This window comes from Mizuhopecten yessoensis, unplaced genomic scaffold (assembly GCF_002113885.1).
Source record: "Mizuhopecten yessoensis strain PY_sf001 unplaced genomic scaffold, ASM211388v2 scaffold716229, whole genome shotgun sequence".
NCBI classification, from domain to species: domain Eukaryota; kingdom Metazoa; phylum Mollusca; class Bivalvia; order Pectinida; family Pectinidae; genus Mizuhopecten; species Mizuhopecten yessoensis.
In genome coordinates, this window is record NW_018480012.1 from 32,328 (window position 1) to 59,824 (window position 27,497).

At 36.2% G+C, this 27,497-nt stretch overlaps 2 protein-coding genes across 2 annotated transcripts in view; one reads left to right on the forward strand and one right to left on the reverse strand.

Moving 5' to 3' along the window:
• Window positions 1-1,175: 1,175 nt before the first annotated feature.
• On the reverse strand, window positions 1,176-22,607 carry LOC110442210. The gene is made up of 18 exons (XM_021485703.1): window positions 22,288-22,607; window positions 20,259-20,437; window positions 18,568-18,638; window positions 17,960-18,126; window positions 17,248-17,345; window positions 16,891-17,000; window positions 16,000-16,102; window positions 15,490-15,576; window positions 14,997-15,087; window positions 14,510-14,561; window positions 14,076-14,185; window positions 13,521-13,690; window positions 13,197-13,303; window positions 12,710-12,851; window positions 12,235-12,318; window positions 9,652-9,761; window positions 5,864-5,914; window positions 1,176-4,313 (listed from the first exon to the last, which is right to left on the reverse strand). Exons 1-17 carry the CDS (start codon window positions 22,586-22,588, stop codon window positions 5,869-5,871), a joined length of 2,028 nt encoding a protein of 675 aa, XP_021341378.1. The 5' UTR covers window positions 22,589-22,607; the 3' UTR covers window positions 1,176-4,313; window positions 5,864-5,868.
• A 126-nt stretch (window positions 22,608-22,733) lies between these two features.
• LOC110442209 (5'-3' exoribonuclease 2-like) overlaps window positions 22,734-27,497 on the forward strand; it is a 51,272-nt gene continuing 46,508 nt past the window's right edge. Inside the window, exon 1 of the mRNA XM_021485702.1 lies at window positions 22,734-22,905. Within this exon, the coding sequence (XP_021341377.1) occupies window positions 22,831-22,905 (75 nt within the window). The 5' untranslated portion in view covers window positions 22,734-22,830. The remainder of the gene's footprint in view (window positions 22,906-27,497) is intronic.

Below are 27,497 nucleotides of genomic sequence, written 5' to 3' on the forward strand. Positions count from 1 at the left end.
TTATTTCAGAAAACAGGAATAGTTTAGTAAATAGAGTCCAAAATCGAGTCTCCTTACAAAATAGGAAGAGTTGGCAAATATGCAAAATGAGGGAGGTTTGACATCTATGTTATATGTTATATCAAATATTGTTGATTTTAGGCACTGAAGAATGAATACAGCAATCCCAGATATTAATGTTGTTGTTTTTAGGGAGAGAAGGATAAAGTTACCCAGGGAAATAATGCAATCACAGAAAACAACAAAATAGGTAAAGATTTTATTAAAACAGGGCACTAAATACTCGATCTATGTATTTAGTAAAACACGTTCCTAACTCACTACCATACTCTATGTATTTAGTAAAACAAGTTCCTAACTCACTACCATACTCTATGTACATTGTATTTATTATTATTGGACTATTTTAAAATCAGTGGAAAGCAGACCTACTTGGTCCAAAGTATACATTCCTATGTAGCACTGTATAATACAGAGACCTTTGCAAAGAAAACCTTCCACTAGTCTAAGTTCTACTCTACACAACGTGTGTTGTGTTACCTTTCCTGTGTAATTTGTAAAACCTGTCGTTTTGCATGGAAATAAACTTTATTGGTCTGATAAGCGTTGGTTTAGACAGATTTCACTGTAAGATGGTGCCTCCCACTAGCCCATTCGTGGAGACATTTTGCCATTGATCCACTGGAAATATAGTGGTTGGATAGCGTTATAGGGGGCGAGGTCGGAGGCATCCTACTGTTCCTTCAGATTCCCTCTATTCCTTTCACAAGTCAATAAAACATTACATAAAAGTGTTGCATCATGAACACTTGGTTACACTATATCTGGGACCAGTAACTTCAGTGTACCATGACATGTTATCATTTATTCACCAAATGTTTTGTGAAGAAAATATTTAAAATCAATTATTATATTCAATAATCATTGATTACGAAAGGGCTACAGAAAATATAACTGACACTGATAATAGCGGGGCTAATAAGGGATGATGCAGTTCCTTTATACTATTATTTAGGAATGTTGAAAGCATCAAAAATGAAGAAATTAAAAGCAGCTCACTTTATACAATGAGTTCAACAAAAACAATTCATTTCTACTGTTAGTATTAATTTGTGTTTCCCATGAAGCTTGGTGGTGGATAGCTGGTACACTACACACACACAATCCTATACAAGTAAACCCTCCACACTGATCACTGATATAATGATTACAGAAACACATTGTATATACCCTCTGTATAACACACACAATCCTATACAAGTAAACCCTCCACACTGATCACTGATATAATGATTACAGAAACACATTGTATATACCCTCGATCTGTATAACACAAACAATCCTATACAAGTAAACCCTCCACACTGATCACTGATATAATGATTACAGAAACACAGTGTAAATACCCTCTGTATAACATACATAATCTTTTAATTAAACCTCCCACACTGATATATGATATAATGATTACAGAAACACATTGTATATACCCTCTGTGTAACATACATAATCTTACCAAAGCCAGCTTACCATGGTTACAACATCGGTGTCAAATCCACAACTTATCCCATGAATTCGCTGTATATGTAATTGTATATAAGCTTTTATTCTACCTGTCTGTTACATTACCCAGTACACTTAGTCTAGTTGATGTAAAGTTCTGTAGATCATTCTACCTGTCTGTGATATTACCCAGTTCACTTAGTCTAGTTGATGTAAAGTTCTGTAGAGCATTCTACCTGTCTGTGATCTGACCCAGTACACTTAGTCTAGTTGATGTAAATTTCTGTAGATCATTCTACCTGTCCGATATTACCCAGTACACCTAGTCTAGTTGATGTAAAGTTCTGTAGATCATTCTACCTGTCTGTTATATTACCCAGTACTCTTAGTCTAATTGATGTACAGTTCTGTAGATCATTCTACCTGTCTGTGATATTACCCAGTACACCTAGTCTAGTTGATGTAAAGTTCTGTAGATCATTCTATCCGTCTGTGATATTACCCAGTACTCTTAGTCTAGTTGATGTGAAGTTCTGTAGATCATTCTACCTGTCTGTTATATTACCCAGTTCACCTAGTCTAGTTGATGTAAAGTTCTGTAGAGCATTCTACCTGTCTGATATTACCCAGTACTCTTAGTCCAGTTGATGTAAAGTTCTGTAGATCATTCTACCTGTCTGTGATATGACCCAGTACACTTAGTCTAGTTGATGTAAAGTTCTGTAGATCATTCTCCCTGTCTGTGATATGACCCAGTACACTTAGTCTAGTTGATGTAAAGTTTTGTAGATCATTCTACCCGTCTGTTACATTACCCAGTACACCTAGTCTAGTTGATGTAAAGTTCTGTAGATCATTCTCCCCGTCTGTGATATTACCCAGTACTCTTGTCTAGTTGATGTAAAGTTCTGTAGAGCATTCTACCTGTCTGTGATATTACCCAGTACTACACCTAATCTAGTTGATGTAAAGTTCTGTAGATCATTCTACCCGTCTGTGATATTACCCAGTACTCTTGTCTAGTTGATGTAAAGTTCTGTAGAGCATTCTACATGTCCGTTACATTACCCAGTACACTTAGTCTAGTTGATGTAAAGTTCTGTAGATCATTCTACCTGTCTGTGATATTACCCAGTACACTTAGTCTAGTTGATGTGAAGTTTGGTAGATCATTTGTAATTATGAACAATTATTTTCATATTCGACATAATCAGTTCCTCGGATGCATCCATTTAAAAAGGGGCACTTATTTGGATTAAATAAAAAAGTTAAGACAGTTGCTTTTTTGCACATAATTTAATTACTGTCCAATACATTAACCTGTGAAAAATTCCCAAGTTGTTCATCAGCGAATGTGCAGTCAAGATTGTAATAATAGTCTCCTATGAAGTGGAATACCGGTGCTTCATTTGTGTAACAGAGGGCGCTATACAGGAAGGGGTGCTAATTATGGCGAATATGGTACTCATTGTGATAATGTAATACGACAGTAATCAAGCTATTACAATATAGATTCTTATCTACATTACACTTAACATATAATGAAAATGTTGCATCACAATGAAAGATTTCCTTTGATGTATCAACACCGAGTGAGACCAATTCAAACTTACATACAGTAATCACTGTGGCCATGTCAGAGAAAGAAAAAAAATTAACGCACAGCCTTGGATATTTGTCAATTCAAATTAAGACGTTTCATATATTTATCTAATAGATATACTTTGAGTATGGGCCCTCCCAAAAATATCCAAGTTTCTGATACATTGTTAGCAGAACAAAGCATTTTACACTACCTACGTTGTATGGATAGGTATCGGACACACCACTAGTACAGTGTAGTACTTATTTCTCAGTATTCAAGAGCAGACATGAACTAGATACCAAACACAGTAATACTAATCACTTTTTTACACTAGATAAGATACCGTGTAACTGCTTATTTACGCGGGCTTAAATGGTCGCAGTTTTGAACCAAAACTAATTAAACTTACACCGATTATAACTTCACGATCTAGACATATGACAGAGCCAAATCTTAGTGTTTTTGATTAGCACACAAAGGTGACATTCAGCATATAAAGCCTTAAATAATCAAACGAATAGGCTTATGACAGCATATTGAAAAACAGCATGCAAGTATCTTTTCTTAAACAAACCATCAGCAGAACTATAGGATGTGTGATATTTCCTATTTCAAAAATCATTACTCTTTATGTATATGAATTATTACAACCACATACTTGCTATTCCATTACGACATTACTGTTATGAAGTTTCATATCACAAATCATTTTTTTGCTTATCATTTTATTCTGCGAATCATGTTTTCGCGGTCACGTAATTGACCCACGAAATCGTGAAAATATCAACCCCACAGAAATTTCCTGCTGTACGGTACAATGTTTTGTACAGGATTCCTCTTTAATCTTCTGTACAACATCATTGCACTAAACACATACAAGTTCATGTATTGCAGTTTCAAAGATACACAACATTTTTATGTAACGTGATGTTTTAAAACGAAGCTACTTTAGCTCAGTTGAGCTATTCTTACAACAGATATGATATGACACAAACACTATGTTTAAGTATACAAGAACAAATATTTTAATGAAACATCCAGACTTGTGTATGACTTATATCAATACTATTGAAACTATACGAATGTCACTGTCATAATACTGTAACCAGAAGCTCATCAACACAAAGGTGGGGTGGTCCGCGGTCACTTGGGATGGGTGAGGAGGGCTACGGGGTGGGGGGATTCTACATGCAGGTAGTATTTTATCCATCAGGAAATCATCCACCTGTAACCAGAAAGTAATGAAGATTATTGTAACAGTAGATTGTAGGTATTCAGAGGTTAAATAAAATATTATTTGTAAGCAGGAATGGTACTCCAGTCCTGTTATACATTATACACCAAAATGTAACCTCTTCAACATCAAATGTTTACCCTTAATAGCTGTTTGTGTGTATCGTGTAGTTTTGTAATAATGCCTGTATCCCGACAGAAAAAACACAATGAAGTTTTATGAGGACAAGGATTAGTGTTTGATTGGAAGGAAAAGAATATATATGACATATATATGTCTATTGATTTCACAGATCTGAAGTGTAAAATGATATCTGTGATAAAACTCTGAACTGTCGGACAACATGCTCGTTATTCTATGGTTATATCTATTGTCATAGAACTAAGCACTACAAGATTTCCAGACAAAAGTGTGACGTAGCTCTGTAACATACTGCATTGTATTTAGTATTCAGGTACATACCAACACTATAGTACTTATTATCCTGAAAATATCAGCAATACTGCCTATCGTCACAGTATCAGCATTGCTGCCTATTTTCATTGTATCAGCATTACTGCCTATCATTACAATATCAGCATTACTACCTATCATTACAATAACAGTATTGCTTTCTATTATTACAATATAAGCATTGCTGTCTTATTACAATATCAGCATTGCTGTCTATCATCACAATATCAGCATTGCTTCCTATCATTACAATATCAGCATTGCTTCCTATCATTACAATATCAGTATTGCTTCCTATCATCACAGTATCAGAAGTGCTGCCTATTTTCATTGTATGTGCATTGCTGTCTATCATTACAATATCAGCATTGCTTCCTATCATTACAATATCAGCATTGCTTCCTATCATTACAATATCAGCATTGCTGTCTTATTCCATATCAGCATTGCTTCCTATCATTACAATATCAGCATTGCTTCCTATCATTACAATATCAGCATTGCTGCTTATCATTACAATATCAGCATTGCTGCATATAATAACAATATCAGCATTGCTGCCAAATATCACAATATCAGCATTGCTGTCTTATTACAATATCAGCATTGCTGCCTACCATTACAATAAAAGGATTGCTGCCTGTCATCACAAAATCAGCATTGCTGCATATAATAACAATATCAGCATTGCTTCCTATCATCACAGTATCAGAAGTGCTGCCTATTTTCATTGCATCAGCATTGCTGTCTATCATTACAATATAAGCATTACTTCCTATCATTACAATATCAGCATTGCTGCCTATCATTACAATATAAGCATTACTTCCTATCATTACAATATCAGCATTGCTGCCTATCATTACAATATCAGCATTGCCGCCTATCATTACAATATTAGCATTGCTGTCTATCATCACAATATCAGTATTGCTGCATATAATAACAATATCAGCAATGCTGCCTAATATCACAATATCAGCATTGCTACCTACCATTACAATGCAAGGATTGCTGCATGTCATCACTAAATCAGCAGTTTTTATCATCACATTATAAGCAATGCTCTAAGTATTACCACCACATACCTCTGCTATAATGCCGCTATGCACTGATTAGCATTCAAATGCTCCAAATATCTGTAACAAATACACAATTCATTAAATTCAAAAAAAATCTCAAAATAATCACCATCTAAAATGGAAAAAATTACCAAAAATTTGGATCAAATATAAAAAAGTAAATTTAATTGAGAAATACTTTTTGTAATTTAAATAAATGAAACCCTTTTCAATAATATGTCGTTCTGTAAAGGTGATGAAGCCAGTTGTCAAACAGAGTTCACAGTAATTCTGAACCTCTGTCAAACTGAGTAAATATTAAGAAAAGGATGACATAGGTCAATGATGGCTGATGATGATGGTGATGATGATGTCATATGATGTCAGATGAGAATATTAAGAATACTATCTTATATGAGAATGAGGAAGATGATGATGGGGATGATGATGTTAAGAATTATGTCAGGATGATGATGATGATGACAATGTAAGATGATAGTGATGATGATGATGATGATGATGATGATGTTTAGAAAAATGTCAGGATGATGGTGATTGTGATGATGATGTCAGATGATTATGATAATAATGTTAGGAATAATATCTTATATGATGATGATGATGATGTCTGATGATGATGATGATGATGATGATGTCTGATGCTGATGGATGATGATGATGATGATGATGATGATGATGATGTCTTATGATGATGATGATGATGTCTGATGGATGATGATGATGATGATGATGATGATGATGATGATGTCTGATGGATGATGATGATGATGATGATGATGATGATGATGATGATGATGATGTTGATGTTTAGAAAAATGTCAGGATGATGGTGATTGTGATGATGATGTCAGATGATTATGATAATAATGTTAGGAATAATATCTTATATGATGATGATGATGATGTCTGATGATGATGATGATGATGATGATGTCTGATGTTGATGGATGATGATGATGATGATGATGATGATGATGATGTCTTATGATGATGATGATGATGTCTGATGGATGATGATGATGATGATGATGATGATGATGATGATGTCTGATGGATGATGATGATGATGATGATGATGATGATGATGATGATGATGATGTTGATGTTTAGAAAAATGTCAGGATGATGGTGATTGTGATGATGATGTCAGATGATTATGATAATAATGTTAGGAATAATATCTTATATGATGATGATGATGATGTCTGATGATGATGATGATGTCTGATGGATGATGATGATGATGTAAGATGATAGTGATGTAAGATGATGATGATGGTGATTGTGATGATGATGTCAGATGATTATGATAATAATGTTAGGAATAATATCTTATATGATGATGATGATGATGTCTGATGATGATGATGATGTCTGATGGATGATGATGATGATGTAAGATGATAGTGATGTAAGATGATGATGATGGTGATTGTGATGATGATGTCAGATGATTATGATAATAATGTTAGGAATAATATCTTATATGATGATGATGATGATGTCTGATGATGATGATGATGATGATGATGTCTGATGTCTGATGCTGATGGATGATGCTGATGGATGATGATGATGATGATGATGATGATGATGATGTCTGATGTCTGATGCTGATGTCTGATGATGATGCTGATGGATGATGATGATGATGATGATGATGATGATGATGTCTTATGATGATGATGATGATGTTTGATGGATGATGATGATGTCTGATGGATGATGATGATGTATGATGATGATGATGATGATGATGATGATGATTATGATGATGATAATGATGATGATGATGATGATGTCTGATGTCTGATGATTATGATGATGAAGATGATGATGTTAAGAATAATGTCAGGATGATGGTGGTTGTGATGATGATGGTGGTTGTGATGATGATGATGGTTGTGCTGATGATGATGACAGATGATGATTATGTTGATGAATGATGTTGATGAGGAGTGTAAAAAAAAAAAGGTTTACAAAACTATTTAAAACTTTATAGACACCTTGGTTTAATATGTATGAATAATCATGTACTTATGAACAATGTCATATATGTTTTGTCTTGTCTTGTAAAAAAAAAGAATAAACCTCCTGTTAAACATAAGCCCAAGCACCCTGTCACATAGTTAAAAGTAAGCTTAAGCTCCCATGTCAAACATGATCAACAGTAAGACTAAGCTCACTGTAAAACATACCTGACAGCAAGACTAACTTAGCTCCCCTGTCAAACATGAAAAATCAACAGTTAGACAAAGCCCTCTGTCAAACATAATTGACAGTAAGACTAAGCCTCCAGTCAAACATAATTAACAGTAAGACAAAGCCCCCTGTCTAACATACTTAACAGTAAGACTAAGCTTCCAGTCAAACATAATTGACAGTTAGACTAAGCCTCCAGTCTAACATAATTAACAGTAAGACTAATCCTCCAGTCAAACATAATTAACAGTAAAACTAAGCCTCCAGTCTAAAATAATTTAACAGTAAGACTAAGCCCTCTGTCAAACATAATCAACAGCAAGACTAGGCCTCCAGTTTAACATAATTAACAGCAAGACTAAGCCTCCAGTCAAACAAATTTAACAGTAAGACTAAGCCCCTTGTCCAGCAGCGGTAACAGTAAGACTAAGCCTCCAGTTTAACACAATTAACAGTAAGACTAAGCCTCCAGTTTAACATAATTAACAGCAAGACTAAGCCTCCAGTCAAACATACTTAACAATAAGACTAAGCCCCTTGTCCAGCAGCGGTAACAGTAAGACTAAGCCTCCAGTCACACATAATTAACAGTAAGACTAAGCCCTCTGTCAAACATAATTAACAGTAAGACTAATCCTCCAGTCACACATAATTAACAGTAAGACTAAGCCTCCAGTCAAACAAATTTAACAGTAAGACTAAGCCCTCTGTCAAACATAATTAACAGTAAGACTAAGCCTCCAGTCAAACATACTTAACAGTAAGACTAAGCCCCTTGTCCAGCAGCGGTAACAGTAAGACTAAAAGCCTCTTTTCTAAAATAATTTACAGTAAGACTAAGCCTCCAGTCAAAAATAATTAACAATAAAACTAAGCCTCCCGTCAAACAAATTTAACAGTAAAACTAAGCCCTCTGTCAAAAATTATTAAAAGTAAGACCAAGGCCCCTGTCTAACATAATCAACAGTAAGACTAAGCCTCCTGGCAAACATAGTTAACAGTAAGACTAAGCCCCTTGTCCAGCAGAGGTAACAGTAAGCGTAAGCCCCCTGTCAACTTGTTTTCACATTAACTTTAAGCCTTAATAATCTCTTTCTGCGTACAGGGTAAATCTGAAACTGCTGATTTAAAAAAAACACATTTTTTTTATTTGGTTTTGTATTTGTATTTTTTAACCTTATGTAACAATCTATTATTTTACCAAAGTTGTATTATTTTTACCTGGGGTTGTATTATTTTTACCTTGTGTTTTATTGTTTTTTCCTTAGCTTGTGTTATTTTCACTTTGGATTGTATTAATTCTAATGCGTTATATTCAACTTGTGTTGGATTTTTTCCCATTGGATTGTAGTGTTTTTACTTTGGGTTGTATTATTTTTACCTTGGACTGTATTGTCTACTTTAGGTTGTGCTGTTTTATCTTGGGTTATATATAAAAAAAATACTTTGGGTTGTATTATCTTTACCTTGTGCTGTATTGTCTACTTTAGGTTGTGCTGTTTTATCGGGAGTTGTATTTTTTTTTTTACTTTGGGTTGTATTATATTTACCTTGGGTTGTATTATATTTACCTTGGGTTGTATTATATTTACCTTGGGTTGTATTGCTCAACGCGTCCTTTGAGAATGTTTGGCCCCAAGAAAGCACTCAGCTGATTCAGGCATTGACTAGCCGCACTTGATGTCAATGAGTTATCACAGGTCTGCAAAAAAAAAAATCACAAAATTTTAATTGTTTATAATTCTCATATGAATGTTGTCCTGAAAGTCATCAGAGGAAATACCAATTATTCTTTTCACAACCTCAATATGACCAATTTTCCACTTTATGCAGAAAAAAACAAGACCATATACCCGGGCCAAATTGGAGTATTTACAACAAGGGACAAAGGGTAAACAGTACATGAAATTTATTCATATGAAATTAATCCAAGATGGCCTGGCTCTCCATTCCTCCATCTTTGAGGCAAGCACAACAAGGGACTGAGGGCTCATAGTTTCATCAAGATCCTTTCAGAAAATACAAAAGTGTTAATGATGAACCAGATATGCAGGACCCCCTTTGTCCTTAGATGTGCATGCTCCAATATCAGATGGATCAGGAAGGAAAATGCAATGCAATGATGATAACTGATTTACACAGCCAACCATCTGATGATTGTGGGCTAAAAATCTGGTGACGTTTCCTGCGACTTGTGTACCACCTGACTTGTGTACCATATGACTTATTTGTGACTTGTTTGTGTACCACATGACTTATTTGAGTACCACATGACTTGTTTGTGTACCACATGACTTGTGTACCATATGACTTATTTGTGTACCACATGACTTCTGCTATATAATGTGACATGCTTCTCTTTTCCATAAGAATTCACACTTAGAAACTCATAAAAAACAGATACAGTATGAATACTAAATGATCTGAAGAAGAATCATAAGAACGAACCCAATGCTAATACAATATGTCTACTATAATATGTCTTTTCATTTGACGGGGAGACATAATAAACAATATATTTCTTTTTTCAAAATGGAGACAGACTGATGATAGATGTACAACAAACCATTAGTATCTACCAGTAAGCTGAGCTTCACACAAATCATATAAATGATGACGAATTCTTTTACACATGCATACAAAGTCAACAAGAGGTCCATTGAACCTGTATCGCTCACCTGGTTTTATATTTAAGTCATTACAACTGAATGCATTAGTACATCTTTATATGAAATTTCCTCAAAACCAGACAAGATCTATGTTCTAACCCAACTGGGACCACAATATCTGACTTTCAACTCATCAGGGGCCTCCATTGAGTTGCCATGTTAACAGATTTTGAAATAAGTAATATGTCATATTACAGGGTGTAATTAGACAATACTTTAATTTTCATTCAACTACAGGTATAAGCTTTTATAAACCTAGAAACCAATTTTTAACAATTTATGAAAACTACACCATAGAATATGATAATCTAGCTGTACTATTTCTTAGGTAGCAGAATACAGTAGAAATGGCTTGACCCTTAAAATAAAGGGCATGTCTCAGATAAAACATGGATATCGGATTCATCCTGCACAACACACCTACATATATATATATATATATATTTATAAACTACATTTGAATACGTTTTTTTTAGAAGAATGAATATTTTTTCAAAAAGTGATTTCCCCAGATTTGTGACTTGTGAAAACCATGGTTACCACATCAAAAAATGCAAAAAAATGCAAAAAACCAAGATTTTTAACCCAGAATTTGACCCCCGCAAGTAGTATTTGTTCTTCTTAAAACCTGTCTTAAATTAAATATCCCCTACTCGGTAACAGATACTCACGTTTTAGCATAGGTCGTCAAACTAGATTTTTCACAATATTTACACATGTCCTGAGTACAAAGATAGACTACATGAAAAGCTAGCTTTTGTTGTGTAGATACAGATTCGTAAATGGCCAAAAATGTAGTCTCAAGCCAAATTCGATTTTTTTTTTTTTTAAATGTGAAGCCCACATAGTCCAATTCATCATGTATATGCCAATTTTTTTTTAACTTTTGATACATGTAATATTACAGGGGTTATTCATTGTACAAAAAATCACCCATGGCTACAGTACACTGCTACCTTAGGACTGCAGAGGTGAAATCAACCTCATTCAATTAAGAAATGTTTGTTCTTCCTCAATAATGTTTTTAATCAAATTTTGTACAATCCACTCATGCAATTAGGGGGTATTAGCCTCTTAAAGCAAAATATTAGATAATTTTCCACTTTGGGGCCCGGCCTTCCTAGCCCCAGGGGTCGAACCAGCCTCATTTATTTAGGAAATGATTGCCCTCCCCCAATGAAGTTTCAGAGCAAAATTGGTTGAAATCTTCTCTGGCTTTTAGGAGATGTGTTTTAAAACAAAATTTTAGCTAAGTTCCCCTTCAGGGCCCCGCCCCCCTGGCCCCAGGGGTCGAACAAACCTCATTTATTTAAGAAATGATTGCCCGTCCCTACTGATGCTTCAGTCCAAATTTGGTGGAAATCCTCTTTGGTGGTTAGGAGGAGATAGGTTTAAAGAAAAAGTTGACAACGGACGCTGGTTACGGACGCTGTGCCACAGCATAAGCTCACTATGGTCCTTTGGACCAGGTGAGCTAATAAATGATGAATTTCAGTGTTGACTTACCATACTGTAAAATATTGTATCCAGAAACATTTCTAAATGCATTTTGAAATGCCTCTTTCCAATTCCTTTGGCAATGTTCGGCAGCTGAATAAAAGGAAGAAAGAGAATATGTAGTGTTGGAATCATGCTAAATTTAAAATTAGTGATGACACATGTACAATAATTATTTACAATCAGTGATGATACATGTACAGTAATTATTTACAATCAGTGATGATACATGTACAGTAATTATTTACAATCAGTGATGATACATGTACAATAATTATTTACAATCAGTGATGATACATGTACAATAATTATTTGCAATTAGTGATGATACATGTACAATAATTTTTACAATCAGTGATGATACATGTACAATAATTATTTCAGCATACATTTAGAAGGTGAGCCTCTTTGCTGAGAGCTCAATAATTGAATGTCTTTACAGAAGTTACTTCTCGTGAAACAATTTGAAAGCAAAACTACACACCTGTTTACATATAGTTTCACAATAAACAATGTGTTGGGTGTAATGCTGGTAAGATGATGATTTAGCCATATCTGGTAACATCTGACTGACAGGGACTGCAAGGTCGTGGTGATTAGACAGCTCAGCAAGTAAATGAATACACCTGAATGAAAAATACCTCTGTCACATCACAAACATCAAGAACAGGCTGAATTTGTGTTTTAAAATGACACTGACTTCATCAGTAGTAATGATGCTAATACAATGATATGATATCAACTCACACCAATCATAACATTGTAAAGGAAATTGTTACCACACATGTGACTTCTCTATTTCATCCATCGATAGAATAAGTAGATGTTGAGACGTCACATATAAACAGGCAAAGCACCTACATGTTGAGAAATGATATCTAAGTTCCCATTTTACCGTACTGTGATTGAGTCTTCAAAGTAAGAGTGAAATCAGACATATAACATTTATTGGAGAACTACTTTGAGCATACCCATCAGCAAGTTCCCAAGGTTCTGTCGGCTTTCTGAACTTGTGGTCCATACAACCGCCCCCTCTGGACCTGCCCATCTTAGGTGCCAGGGATCCACAGGAGTACATCTGTTTATATAAACAGTAAACACATAAACAGTACATCAAACTAATTATCTATTTTCAGGTTCCACACATGTATGTCTGATTTTTTTATATATTTTTTTCAAACACAAATCAGAAAGAATTGTAGTGGAAGTTTCGACCTTCAGGAAGGTAACGTAGTAATAGGGGCCGGGTAACTAGAAGCATTTGCAACTTTCCAAATTTGGAAGAATATTTTTACCTGTTTGTCTGTGTGAAGGTCAAGGTCATTGTCATGGCGACGTTTGACCACCCCATATGTGGCAGGCCCTGTATCCATGTCACTGTACTTTTCCTTGGAGGCTGGCTGTTTCTCAAGACCCTCTAGACCCTCCTTAATCTTACCCATCACAAAGTCCAGACTCTCTTGGCCTGCCAAATAAACCAATATTCAAAATCACAATTTGTACATCTTAAAAAGGAGGCAGTGACATTCATCTACCATTTTGTACCCAAAGTAAACAACACATCAGGCCAAAAAAGTAGCTTTTCCTCTATAAGACATGCACACACATGGTATGTAAGAACAACACCTCCGGCTGTAAGGTCCTGATCACTTCATACCAGGGATTAAAAACATTAAGAAAATAGATCATCAGAGACTGTACTTAACCAAATGGGTAGTATGGTCGAACAGAAATGTGCCTATTTAAATCTTGATGTTATCTTCCAATGTTTGAGTCCATTACAGTACTATACACTGGTAGTGTGGAGCTGTAGACTGAACCAAGCTTATTACAAGTCTGAGAACACGTACCGTAGGCCTGTACAAGGTTGGCCAGTGCCAAGGCAGCACCCTGGCGGACAGATGCAATGTTGTCTTGTAAATTGTTGAAGAACAAGGGATAGAGGGCAGGCAAAGAACTCCTGAAAAATAAGCAAAATATTTTTTGTTTTGTTTCTCCATTACAATAGCAAGATATATATATTTTCAAATTCATTCAAATTCTTTACAGGAATCAGGAATGTTATCACACTGGGTGCTTTTTACATAATAGATCTGTCAAATCGAAAGACATCTGGGTCTCAATTAAACTGGTACCAAGTAATTAGTGAAAAATAACATATAAAGATAGTTACTGTTTACTTAAAATTGTAATACATGTACAGATGAGTATTATCCGAGAATGGTTTCTGAATGTTTGTAATATATGAGCGTGAATCGATCATCAGATCATCAGAATTGTTTACCTGGATTCTTCTGGGAAACAGACAATGAAGTTTCCACTAGCCACACAAGCAGCTAAAAGTAAAAGGAAATTTAAAGTATAATAATTCAACAACCCTGATACAGTGTAGTAATGATACAGACATACCTCGTGGTAATATTTTGAAACATTTTCTGGTTATTATAGATAGATTATTTGATCATATATAACACAACCAGTGAAATGTTGATGTCATGGAAACATCAAACTTTAAACTTTTCACTGGATGTGCTATATGAACCTGTGTACACCTGGTAGTAAAATTATGACAGCCAACAATTCAGATTGGGAAAAACTCACTTATAAGTTAAATACTTATAACTACTACATTATTAAACTGAAAATTGACAAATTCAAGATAATCAACTGAACTTTGATAGGTATCGTCCAAAGTTGAACTGATGAGACAAAACTGACAAATACTCAGTGGACCAATATAACTGATTATGGTATGGTACACAAGGTTTTACCATCTCTGACAGGCCAGCTCTCGTCGTTGAAACATATGATGAGGGTCTCAAGGAGTCGAGGCACGAAGGGCCGCACCTGGTCTCTGTCAATCTAACAATGGGTTATCATTAGTCTACTTATATCAAAAAAGAAATCAAAGAATATACCTGATTCTTATTCTCTGTCAGCAGAATAGTTTCCATAAACAAAACTACATATGTAGAAGCAGTGAGCTGTTTGAAGGTTATTACTGTTACACAAGTAATCAGTTGTCAATTTTTTTTAAAAAGTCATCTGATGGAACATCAAAACCTAGTGCAACAACTTATTGGTAATTTGTTCCTGAATAATGATTTAACAAGAAAGAAAGAAACAAAACAAAAACATAAACCCTGAAATTTGTTAACATTCAAGACTGAAGTACTTTATGACACTCCATTTTTCAATAAATATTTTTCGTTATCCTGTCTGACTACTCAGACCTCCTTGGACTATGCTCAAAGGCTTACTTACTTTAGCTCCGAGCTCCGCAATACAGGCACATGCTGCTTCTCTCACAGCGTGGTTATCTGCCCCTGTTGCATCCACATAATAATCCACCTACAATGGACATACCACATATCTCTTACACTACCAGAATTATCATAGCATTTCAGTCTCTGTCACCTAGGAGCAGCAAGAAAATCAACAGGCTTGTTAATGTCACACTTGAAAAACCATTCATAAAAAAAAGAAGAAGACTAATATCATATTTGAATGAATAATCGTAATATGGACTATGATCTGAATATAGAGCCAGATATGCCTGCGTTCAGATTAAACTTAGTTAAACTAGGTTAATGAAATCTATCTGAATTTCTCAGGAACTGATTTGGAGTCTATATCATGCAATATCAAAGGTAATTGTGTATCAAAATAAAACTTAAAAACTATTTTTTCAGAATATCAAAAACCCCATTTCTACTGCAGTTGATGCCAGAACTGCCAAAACCTGAAAAGGAGGTATATTCCACTGAAACCTACCACTTGATTAATGTACTTTTCCACGTAGCGTTTGCCGTCTGTCTTTGTCACTAGTTTCCAAGTGTCCTGTGAGTAAATGCGCACTCCTTCAGCCACATAGTATCTGACGAGAGAAACATAGAGTTACATTTATACTATCAGACAAAGAAACATAGAGTTACATTAATACTATCAGACATCATGTTTTTGTGTAAAGGAACCCAAAATGTTTTTTCCAAATAAGTTGATGGTCCTCTATCCCAACAAGCTATATGCCAAATATTAGGACCCTAAATTTAAGTTTAAAACAATTTGAACAAAAAAAATAATGTTTTTTTTTAGTTATTTAGCCGAAAATGTTTAAAGAAGATAGATTACAGATTACGTTGTGGCATAAGCTCTCAGACACTCTTTGTACCAGGTGAGCTAATAACAAAATGTTTTTCTAAACAATATGAGAAAATAACGACATCATTGAAAGATCAATAAAAAAAACTAACCCTTAGAGTAATACATTGATTATATAGCAACATTCTTTTTTGATTCTATATTTGCAGAACTCAATGTTAGACTTAACCCTTGTCAATTGTTTAAACAAACTATTCTTCTAATGAAATTTTGTTCTTCCTGGTGAATTGGTATGTATTACCCGGCTGATAACCATCATAAATATCACTTCAAATTAATTATCTTCAACTTTTTAGTTTGAAATTTAAAAAAAATGTGCAAACCCTAGTGATACTTTAATGAAACACAAATAAGTTATTACTTAATCCTTTCAAAGCAGATTCAAATATCAAGAAATACAAAGTCAATGAGTTATCTTAGAGTTGTAGAAATCTCCAGAATTTGTGTTTGAAGCAGTCTTATCGTTATTCTGGATCACTAGATTGAGGAACCAGTAACACACACCTGTTTAGACACATCTTTGGTAGCAGAGCAGGGAAAAAGTGTTCTCTACTCTCTTCTGATGGAAGACTTAGTAAGAACCGTCTCGTTGTTGTCGATGCAGCCAGGCGAACCTGTAAAAATGCACATATAAGATACTCACTTTTTGCGGGTTTTGGTATTATTGGTGCAGAAAAAATCCATAATATCCTGACATCAAGTATTCATTCAGACAAATTAAGAGAACGGAAACATATCAGTTATTGCTCTAATTACAAAATTAAGGACATAGTGGCACATGTATTAAGTAACAGCGGACTTTCATCAGATCCTTTCGGTGTACAAATGTGTGAAGGATGATGTTCCCTCCTCGACGTTTACCTGACTCCAGTTGTCGGCCAGTCCGAGGGCCAGGTACTCGGCAAACTGTTGTCCGTACTGGTACAGCGGGTTGTTCTCCAACATCACAGGTTCCGCACCTTAACAACACAAATCATAAAATATTCTGAACTTATTTGTTTATCCTAGTGTCAAAACAAACAAGGTCAAATATTCTCCCAATATTGACAGATTTTTCCACACATTCGGCTTAGGGAAGATTATTCAAACCCCTGTCAACAAGCAGCACCAAACATTGTAACATGAAATGATATCACTTATACAAACAGATAACATCACACTATGACTGGTTGCTTGAGGTAGAGAGCATTATATAATACCGAAATAAATTCCTTTCTAATATTTTGAAAAAAATAGTCATTCCCCACTTTGGTATTGAAACAGAAAATCTCAACCCATTATGGTGTTATCTTTATGTGTCCAGCCCCTCAGCCTCTGTCTGGACATTTAAGAATATTGAGATTATTCTGTCTCATCCCTACAGTGGGTAAAATTCTGTTTCTTTCTGATTTATGGAGTCCAATCCTTTACCTTGGAGATAATACCTGACAAGCTTTAACCATTTGTTTTGGCTCTATGTAAATATAAAACAATCCCTTACCCTCCTCTGACAATAAAACACATACCCTTATCTTCCTCAGACAATAAAACACATACTCTTATCTTCCTCTAACAATAAAACAAATATCCTTACCTTCCTCTGACATCCCAGTTGCCACTATTGAGGCACAAACATAGAACCCGGTCTCTCGCACAAATCTGTTGGTATGCTTTAGAGCACGGAATATCAAATCGAGTAACTCCTGGTCAACAAACTCAGCAAACAGGTGACCGCAGCCGTCCACCACAGACTGAAGGCATCTGATGGAGAGAACATGTTATGGTGAGTTTATAGCATCTGATGGACCGAACATGTTATGGTGAGTTTATAGCATCTGATGAACAGAACATGTTATGGTAAGTTTATAGCATCTGATGGACAGAACATGTTATGGTGAGTTTATAACATCTGATGGACAGAACATGTTATGGTGAGTTTATAGCATCTGATGGACAGAACATGTTATGGTAAGTTTATAGCATTTGATGGACAGAATATGTTATGGTGAGTTTATAGCATCTGATGGACAGAACATGTTATGGTGAGTTTATAATATCTGATGGACAGAACATGGCATGACCTTAAACCTCATGCATTATAATGCAAAGCAAATGCTGTGCCATCACAAAGGCTCAAAGGCTTTTGGTGCCTGGTGAGATTTCCATAGCATGTACTCCACAGAGGGTAGCTAGGATACTCACTTCATAGATGTTTCTAAATTTTTCCAACCAGCTGTGTCATGAAAGATTTGTTCAGCATCAGCACTGCCTCTCTGAAGGAAAATAAAAAGTAATATACATGCTCATTATAAATCATGGTAGTGCTTACAGTATGTGTGGGTTAATGATGAACTCATCAACTTCACTCACAAGTGTATTCATCATCATGCAAAGTTGTTACAAATGTCAAAATTGATGACATCACAATGTATATGTTTACAGATTGTCAATCAGTGTGAACTGTTTGATCAGTTTTCCATCACCAGCTATCAATACTTTGTGAATTGGTATATGATATAGACAGTAAAAATATAGGATACTTTCATGAGAATGTATACATGCTGATAACAAAGCAACATCAGTAACATCTTACATACTAATAGCCTTCAATCTGCTGGCCTTACAACCTCACACCTTACATACTAATAGCCTTCAATCTGCTGGCCTTACAACCTTATATCTTGCATACTAATAGCCTTCAATCTGCTGGCTATTAGTATGTAAGGTGTGGGGTTGAAAGGCCAGCAGATTGAAGGCTATTAGTAAGTAAGATATAAGGTTGTAAGGCCAGCGGATTGAAGGCTATTAGTATTTGAGATATAAGGTTGTAAGGCCAACAGATTGAAGGCTATTAGTATTTGAGATATAAGGTTGTAAGGCCATCAGATTGAAGGCTATTAGTATGTAAGGTGTGAGGTTGTAAGGCCTTCAATCTGCTGGCCTTACAACCTTATATCTTACATACTAATAGTTTTCAATATGCTGGCCTTACAACCTTACACATTATACTGACAACAGGTAACGCAGTACAAGTATTCCACTCAGTCACATTATACTGACAACAGGTAACATAGTACAAGTATTCCACTCAGTCACATTATACTGACAACAGGTAACGTAGTACAAGTATTCCACTCAGTCACATTATACTGACAACAGGTAACATAGTACAAGTATTCCACTCAGTCACATTATACTGACAACAGGTAACATAGTACAAGTATTCCACTCAGTCACATTATACTGATAACAGGTAACGTAGTACAAGTATTCAACTCAGACACATTATACTGATAACAGGTAACGTAGTACAAGTATTCCACTCAGTCACATTTTACTGACAACAGGTAACGTAGTGCAGGTATTCCACTCAGTCACATTATACTGACAACAGGTAACGTAGTGCAAGTATTCCACTCAGTCACATTTTACTGACAACAGGTAACGTAGTGCAAGTATTCCACTAAGTCACATTATACTGACAACAGGAAATGTAGTGCAATTATTCCACTCAGTCATAAATACCCTAAATGCAAATCATAAGTCAAGGAATAAAAACTACCATAAGTCCTGGCCTGTTGACTTTCTCACTTGGGTGAGGCCAAGCAACACAAACAAAAAAAGGTTTTTTAAAAGAAGAAGAGAAAAAAAAATAAAGTCCCAAAAGTTGCAATTGGTACAGCAAATTCATTTTGGTCGCTATTTTTGTTTCCAAGTATAGGGCACTAATGCAAATCTTCAATCCTGCATGGGGTTCCCACATTAGTTGCATCATACATGCAAAAAGCAGGTAAATTCTTTTTTCAATCCCTGACGTGTACAGTAGGTCATAAAGGGTATTTCAATAGCATATGTGCACAGGATATAAACCTGATAGATGTGATATTTCTTACCCTCCCAGGTGAACTGCTGAGTTTTTCCATCAATTTGCTCGCCTCCTCCTGCTCATTCTTATCAACATCCATCATTGGATCTCGTTCCAGGTTCACATGAATTTTTTCAAGTATGACTGTTTTGGACCTGTTATAGATTTCAGGGCCAACTTTCTTACACAAAGCTCCTAGGACTTCACCTGTGTTTTGATAAAAGAACAAAATGTTTATTTAGTAAACAGTTTCTGTACAGCTGTATTAGGTTAAGTAACATTTGTAATATTAACAGAATATACCAGTAGATGATTATACCGTAGCACAAAGAACAGGTTTCTTTTTGGTATCATAGCGTATAGAGTGAAGATGATAGGGTGGAGATCGTTCAGCTTTTATCTGTTACATGAGCTAGTGACGTGGTTGTTCTACTCTGTTTGCATTTAAGGATATGTGACTAACTCTGATCATACACTGATGACAAATGAGTATGAAAATGCTAGACACCTGATGCATCGTAATTATAGCTGTTCTCAGCTCTCTTTCTTTTTATTTGAAACAAAAAAATGCATAGGCATGTTTTTCGAATCATAAATAATGTCAATTTAGTTGGTTGTTACAACAATGGAGCCACCTAATAAAACATTGGTGTCGCCAGCTGAGCTCAATCTTGTGGTTATCAATTGTTTTAAAATTAATTGATTCTTCATAAATGACACCTCATATAACAATAACTACACTGGTTCAATATCTAGTCACTAGTTACTAACATAGCTAGGAAATTATATCTGTTGCTTGATTGGTAGGTATGGATTAAAAATCATAATTTTTCAAAACTGACTGATACTAGGTGGTAAAAAGCTCATTGATAATCTGCTATCATGTATTAATAACAGGGGTGTACATTTTCATTTTAGGATAGAGTACAACTGAAAATTGAGTGGTTTGCCCTTTCTGATTCTAATTATTGATTATAAATTCCACAATCAATAATTGGTCCATTGCTGAACCCATACATGCTAAATGTATGAAATGTACATTATGCACTAAAAGTAAAAAGTTTTATATTATTTGATTGATGGTAAAGTTGAAAGAAAAACAAAACTGCATGACTGTTGTTGGCTCTAGTCATCTCATCATAAAAGAGGGAAACCTAATGTATACAAGGTAGTAAACATTGTCTATTGATGTGACAATAGTGTTACATTGAATTATAAACCAATTTTGCAATTGATCATTAATCAGTTTTCTAATTCCCATTACAAACCAATTATTCATTGATGATGATTTTAAACCAATTGCCAATCACTTACAAGCCCAGATTTAGAAAAAAATCTACTAGCTTGACCTAGACATTTCAATAACCACTGACATAAAATCTACCAGTCATTGGCATCCAGCTGAATTAATAATTATAGCTAAGGTAATTGATTGTAATTTCTTCTAATTGACCATTATTGGTACATAAAACTAGATCTGCATTTTGTATATCATTAGGAAATGGAACAATTTACCAAACAAGTAGTGAAGGCAACAATATTGGAAAACTTCAAGCCCAGAGTAACATCCCCTGGCCAAAGGCACATCAACTCTAGTCTAGGCAGCCATTAACCTGATGTACATAGTTATAACTTTCAGATTTAAACCTTCTGATTTTCTTACTCGTTTCAGGAAGAAGATGAAGAGACAAAATGTTCATTCATCACATTATCATTGGTGTTTGCTAAAGGTACCTCTTAATTGCGAAATACATGGTATTTTAGCAACTTTGTTAAAGAAAATTTCTATGTAGATTTAGCAGAGTATGTAAATGAAAGGTTTGAACGCATTTTTATGAAGAAATAAAGCATTAATTCAGAATTCCATGCAGCCACTGTAAGGTGAATTATGTTCTGCACACAAACTGCAACTAATTTATATATAGATGTAGCATACATTTTTTTAAATGGATTAAAAAACATGACATTTGGCGACATGCCAAATTTGTCATCTTCATAAAATGTTTTTTTTTTTTTTTTTTTTTTTTACATTTATGAAATAACAAGTATGATCATACCCGCAGCAATTCTGATTCTAAATTCCCTGTCGTCCAGAAGGTCGATTGCTTTAGCTCTCATGTCAACTACAAAATCGTCTGTTGTATTTCCACTCAGCAGCAGCGCCTTGGATCCCATGAGGGCTCCGTGCTTTGCTTCCCATGGTGCAGTACTGTCAGCCAACAAATGGATGAACTTTTGCTCAAGATCACATAGACCCTCTTCTTCCAATGTGTGAATATGTCTGAGTAAATCTTGATATCCACGATCTCGGTCTATTTTTGCCGAACTGCAAAGTTTCTGTTGTATTTCGTCGGCCATATTGTAATTTAACCTTTCGGGAAACCTTTTGTTCCTTAGTAGCAAACTACTATATAGCTAGAAACGTTCCGAAATGTATTTTTTTGTATAATTGTATTACATGTTTTGATTGGTTAGTTTATTTTAAAAGACCAATCGAAGCAGTGATAACAGATTAGACAAAGGTGAAGGTTGCCGGCGGCGTGTTGGTGAATGTTGAGCTGTAACGGAGAAGAAAACATCTTCATCACCATTCCTCAGCCATGGGAGTTCCAGCATTCTTCCGATGGCTGAGCAGGAAATATCCATCCATCATTGTGAATTGTATCGAACAGAAGGTAAAAAAAATCCACTGAAAATCTCGAACAGTATCACCATCATTGCATTACGAACATAATTCTGGAGATAATATACAATGAACTATGAAGATTTGTTTGTTTGTGAGAGTAGAGAGGTTTTGCGCTCTCTCATGGTTCCGGGTTGTTTCGCCCGAAATCCCGTTCGCCTTAGGTTGTTTGGCCCTAAAACAAAAATATTAGGGCGAAACATTTTTGGTATTTTCTTTCAATTTTAGTAGTTTTAAGTCACAATTTAAATAAAGTCTTCTTAGTCTTCCATATTTAATATTAAAATCAATTTACTCAATCTTCTCTTCACAAAGTCACTTGCAACAGGTGTGGTTCTGGATGACTGGCGCACTGCCAACGTATTGCCTGTCTTCAAGAAAGGACAGAAGTACGTCGCAGCGAACTACAGGCTGATATCCCTCACATTTATTTGCTGCAAAGTAATGGAGCACATCATCACCCCTACCATCATGTCCCACGGCGAGAAAAACAACATTCTCTATGACCTGCAGCATGGTTTTAGGAAAGGCAGATCATGTGAGACCCAACATCGAGTTCGTGAACGACCTTACCAACAACCTCCAGGCAGGCCAACAGACGGATGTCCTTATCATGGATTTCGCCAAGGCCTTCGACAAGGTTAATCACAGCCTACTCGTCCATAAGCTCCATGAGTACGGCATCCAAGGCAGGATCAATACATGGATCATGAACAGCTCTTAGGACGTTCCCAGTCAGTCGTCGTAGAAGGAGAGAGGTCTACATCTGTGGGCGTCGACTCCGGTGTCCCGCAGGGATCAGTCCTCGGACCAAGCCTCTTCTTATTCTATATCAACGACCTGCACGACAATCAAACGTCTACTGTCCGGTTGTTTGCCGACGACACTATTGCCTACCTCACCATTACCTCAGAAAACAGCGGTAAGACCCTGGAGGAGGATCTAAACAAGCTGGATGTTGGGAGGGTCAGTGGTGTATGAAGTTCCACCCGGACAAGTGCAACATCTTGAGAGTCGCCAACAAGAGAAACCCAATTAAGACCGACTTCCACCTACACGGCCATTCCTTGCAAGAAGTCCAGTCAGCAGTATACCTCGGCGTTACAGGACGCTAGGCTTCCTGTGTAGGAACCTGCAGATCTCTTCCACCAAGATAAAATCTATGGCATACTTGGTGCTAGTAAAACCCCTGCTGGAGTATGCCTGTACTGTTTGGGACCCCCACACCAAGGTAAACATCAATCAAATCGAGCAAATACACAGAAGAGCAGCACGGTACGTGACCTGCCGCCACAGAAACACCTCCAGCGTCTCAAGCATGCTCGACGTACTTGGGTGGAGATCACTCCAGAAAAGATGCCATGACGCTCGCCTGGCTTTGTTGTACAGGATAGACCGAGGCCTAGTTGCGATACGTAAAGGCGGAAGACTGCTATTACCTCGCAGACTCGGTAGATCTGTCCATGCCAGATCCTACCAGCTCCTCACAAGCAGGATCGACACAAGGAAGATGTCCTTCTTCCCCAGGACCGTGAGAGACTGGAACACCCTCCCGCCAGACATCACCCTTGCCAACACACTGGACGCCTTCAAGGCCAGACATGTGTCAAAACTCTGAGGTCCTTTGTTTTTATCCAGTTTTTATTAACTTTTTAACCTTTCGACGTCAGTCCAGCACCATGCACACCACCTACGAACATAGCAGAATCTTCAACCTGTAAAAGGAGGCTATTTGGTGGCAGAAGCAGAATTTCATAAAAAGAGAGTGTTTGTCTTATTTTTAAGCGAGTGTGACAAATAGCAGCTGTGAAAAGCTGACTCCGCTCTCACATACTCCACATGAAATATACCTAACACTAATGTAGAAAGTCATCAATAAGTTTAGTTGATATATTCAAATAATAATAATATTAGCGTATAAATTAAAAATATAAATAAGGGCAAAACAACCTAGGGCTAAACAACCCTTAGCACGAACAGGATTTAGGGCGAAACTCTCTGGTTCCATTTGCCCTGAAATTTTCAGTCAAGGTGATTGTAGGTATGTTTCGGTATGTGTATAAAGACGATCGTCTAAGCACAGGTAGTTAGTTACTACTAGCCTCATTTGTCAATACATCCATAATATAAACAATTTGCGCAAACTCTGTCCCCCTCTGTGTAGAATGGTGTCAGGACGTTTCTGTAACAAGACGAAAGTCGCTTCAGGACTTTTCCGGTTCGTTATGGGACATGTCAAAAGTCGTTTCAGGATTTTTAGCTCACCTGCCCCAAGGGCAAGTGAACTTATGCCATGGTGCGGCGTCCGTCCGTCGTCCGTCTGTCCAGTGTCAACTTTTTACTTAAACAACTCCTTTCCAGTAACCAAAAGGCCTAGGATAATGATATTTGGTCAGTAGCATCCTGGAATCAAGGGATACCAAGTTTGTTCAAATGAATGACCGTCATCCATTTTCAAGGTCACAGGGGTCAAATATGTTAAAATCTTTGAAAGACTTCTTCTGAAGAACAAAGAGGCCTAGGGTGATGATATTTGGCCAGTAACATGCTGGGATGAAGGGCTACCAAGTTTTTTTAAACAAATGACCTTCACCCATTTTCAAGAACACAGGGGTCAAATATGTTTAAAACCTTTAAAACAACTTCTTCTCAATAACCAAACAGCCTTGGATGATGATATTTGGCCAGTAGCATCCTGGAATCAAGGGCTACCAAGTTTGTTCAAATGAATGACCTTCATCCATTTTCAAGGTCACAGGGGTCAAATATGTTAAAATCTTTGAACAACTTCTTCTGAAGAACCAAGAGGCCTAGGGTGAAAATATTTTGCCAGTGACATGCTGGGATGAAGAGCTACCAAGTTTGTTCAAACAAATGACATTCACCCATTTTCAAGGTCACATGGGTCAAATATGTTAAAATCCTTGAACGACTTCTTCTGAATAACCAAAAGGCCTAGGGTGATGATATTTGGCCAATAACATGCTGAAATAAAGAGCTACCAGGTTTGTTCAAACAAATGACCTTCACCCATTTTCAAGATCACAGGAGTCAAATATGTTTAAAACCTTTAAACAACTTCTTCTGAATACCCAAGAGGGAAAGTATAATGTTATTTGGCCAGTAACATGCTGGGGTGAATGGCTACGTAGTTTGTTCAAATGAATGACCTTCATCCATTTTCAAGGTCACAGGGGTCAAATATGTTAAAATCTTTAAACGACTTCTTCTGAAGAACCAAGAGGCCTAGGGTGAAAATATTTGGCCAGTGACATGCTGGGATGAAGAGCTACCAAGTTTGTTCAAACAAATGACATTCACCCATTTTCGAGGTCACATAGGTCAAATATGTTAAAATCTTTGAACGACTTCTTCTGAATAACCAAAAGGCCTAGGGTGATGATATTTGGCCAATAACATGCTGAAATAAAGAGCTACCAGGTTTGTTCAAACAAATGACCTTCACCCATTTTCAAGATCACAGGGGTCAAATATGTTTAAAACTGGTAAAACTACTTTTTCACAATAACCAAGAGGCTGAGGGTTATAATATTTGGCCTGTAGCATGCTGGGATGAAGCGCTACCAAGTTTGTTAAAATGAATGACCTTTACAATTATTCATGGTCACAATGGTCAAATATGTTTAAAACCTTTAAACAACATCTTTACAATAACCTAAAGTCCTAGGATGATGCTGTTTTGGCCAGTAGCATGCTAGGATGAAGGACTACCAAGTTTATTCAAACGAATGACCTCGACTTATATTAAAGTTCACAGGGGTCAAATATGTTTAAAACCTTTATAAACGACCTCTTCTCAATAAGCAAAAGGCTAAGGGTGATGATATTTGGCCATTAACATGCTGGGATTAAGGACTACCAGTTTTTTTCAAATGAATGACCTTCACCCATATGCAAGGTCACAGTGGTCAATTTATGTTTAAATCTTTAAATGACTTGTTCTGTATAACCAAAAGGTCCAGGGTAATGATATTTTGCCAGAAGCATGCTTGGTTGGACGACTATAAACTCTGTTCAACCTTATNTGTACCTGCTGCCCCCAATTGCATGATCGTAAGAGGCGACTAAATTTGGGACCTTATCTCTTCTCTCCTTTCTAAATAACTTTCTTCTTCCTAATGTCTCCCTTGACAATGCCTCACTTTTGGCCATTTGTTGAGCGTTCGCCCCTGTGAGGAAGGCTTTGGTTTCTGTCCCCTGGCCGAGACATACCAAAGTCTTTAAAAATGGTAGTTTATACTCCTGCTTAACGCTCAGCAAATTAGGAGATAAACACGAACATATCGCAGCCTCCCAAAATACACACACATACACTACACACATGCATCTTGTACACAGGGAAGGCCGTCCTTAAATGACCTTAGCTGTTAATAGGACGTTAAACAAAATCAAACAAACAAACAAACAAAATGTTCAATTTCTGTAGACACCATTCAATAAACCTATAAATATACCTTTATGATTTATAAGTGTAAGGGGGTGCGATTTCTAGTGGGGTGCGATAATATATCACATATATTCCAGAACCCGAGCACCTGTGGTAGAACTCTTTGCCATCTGGCA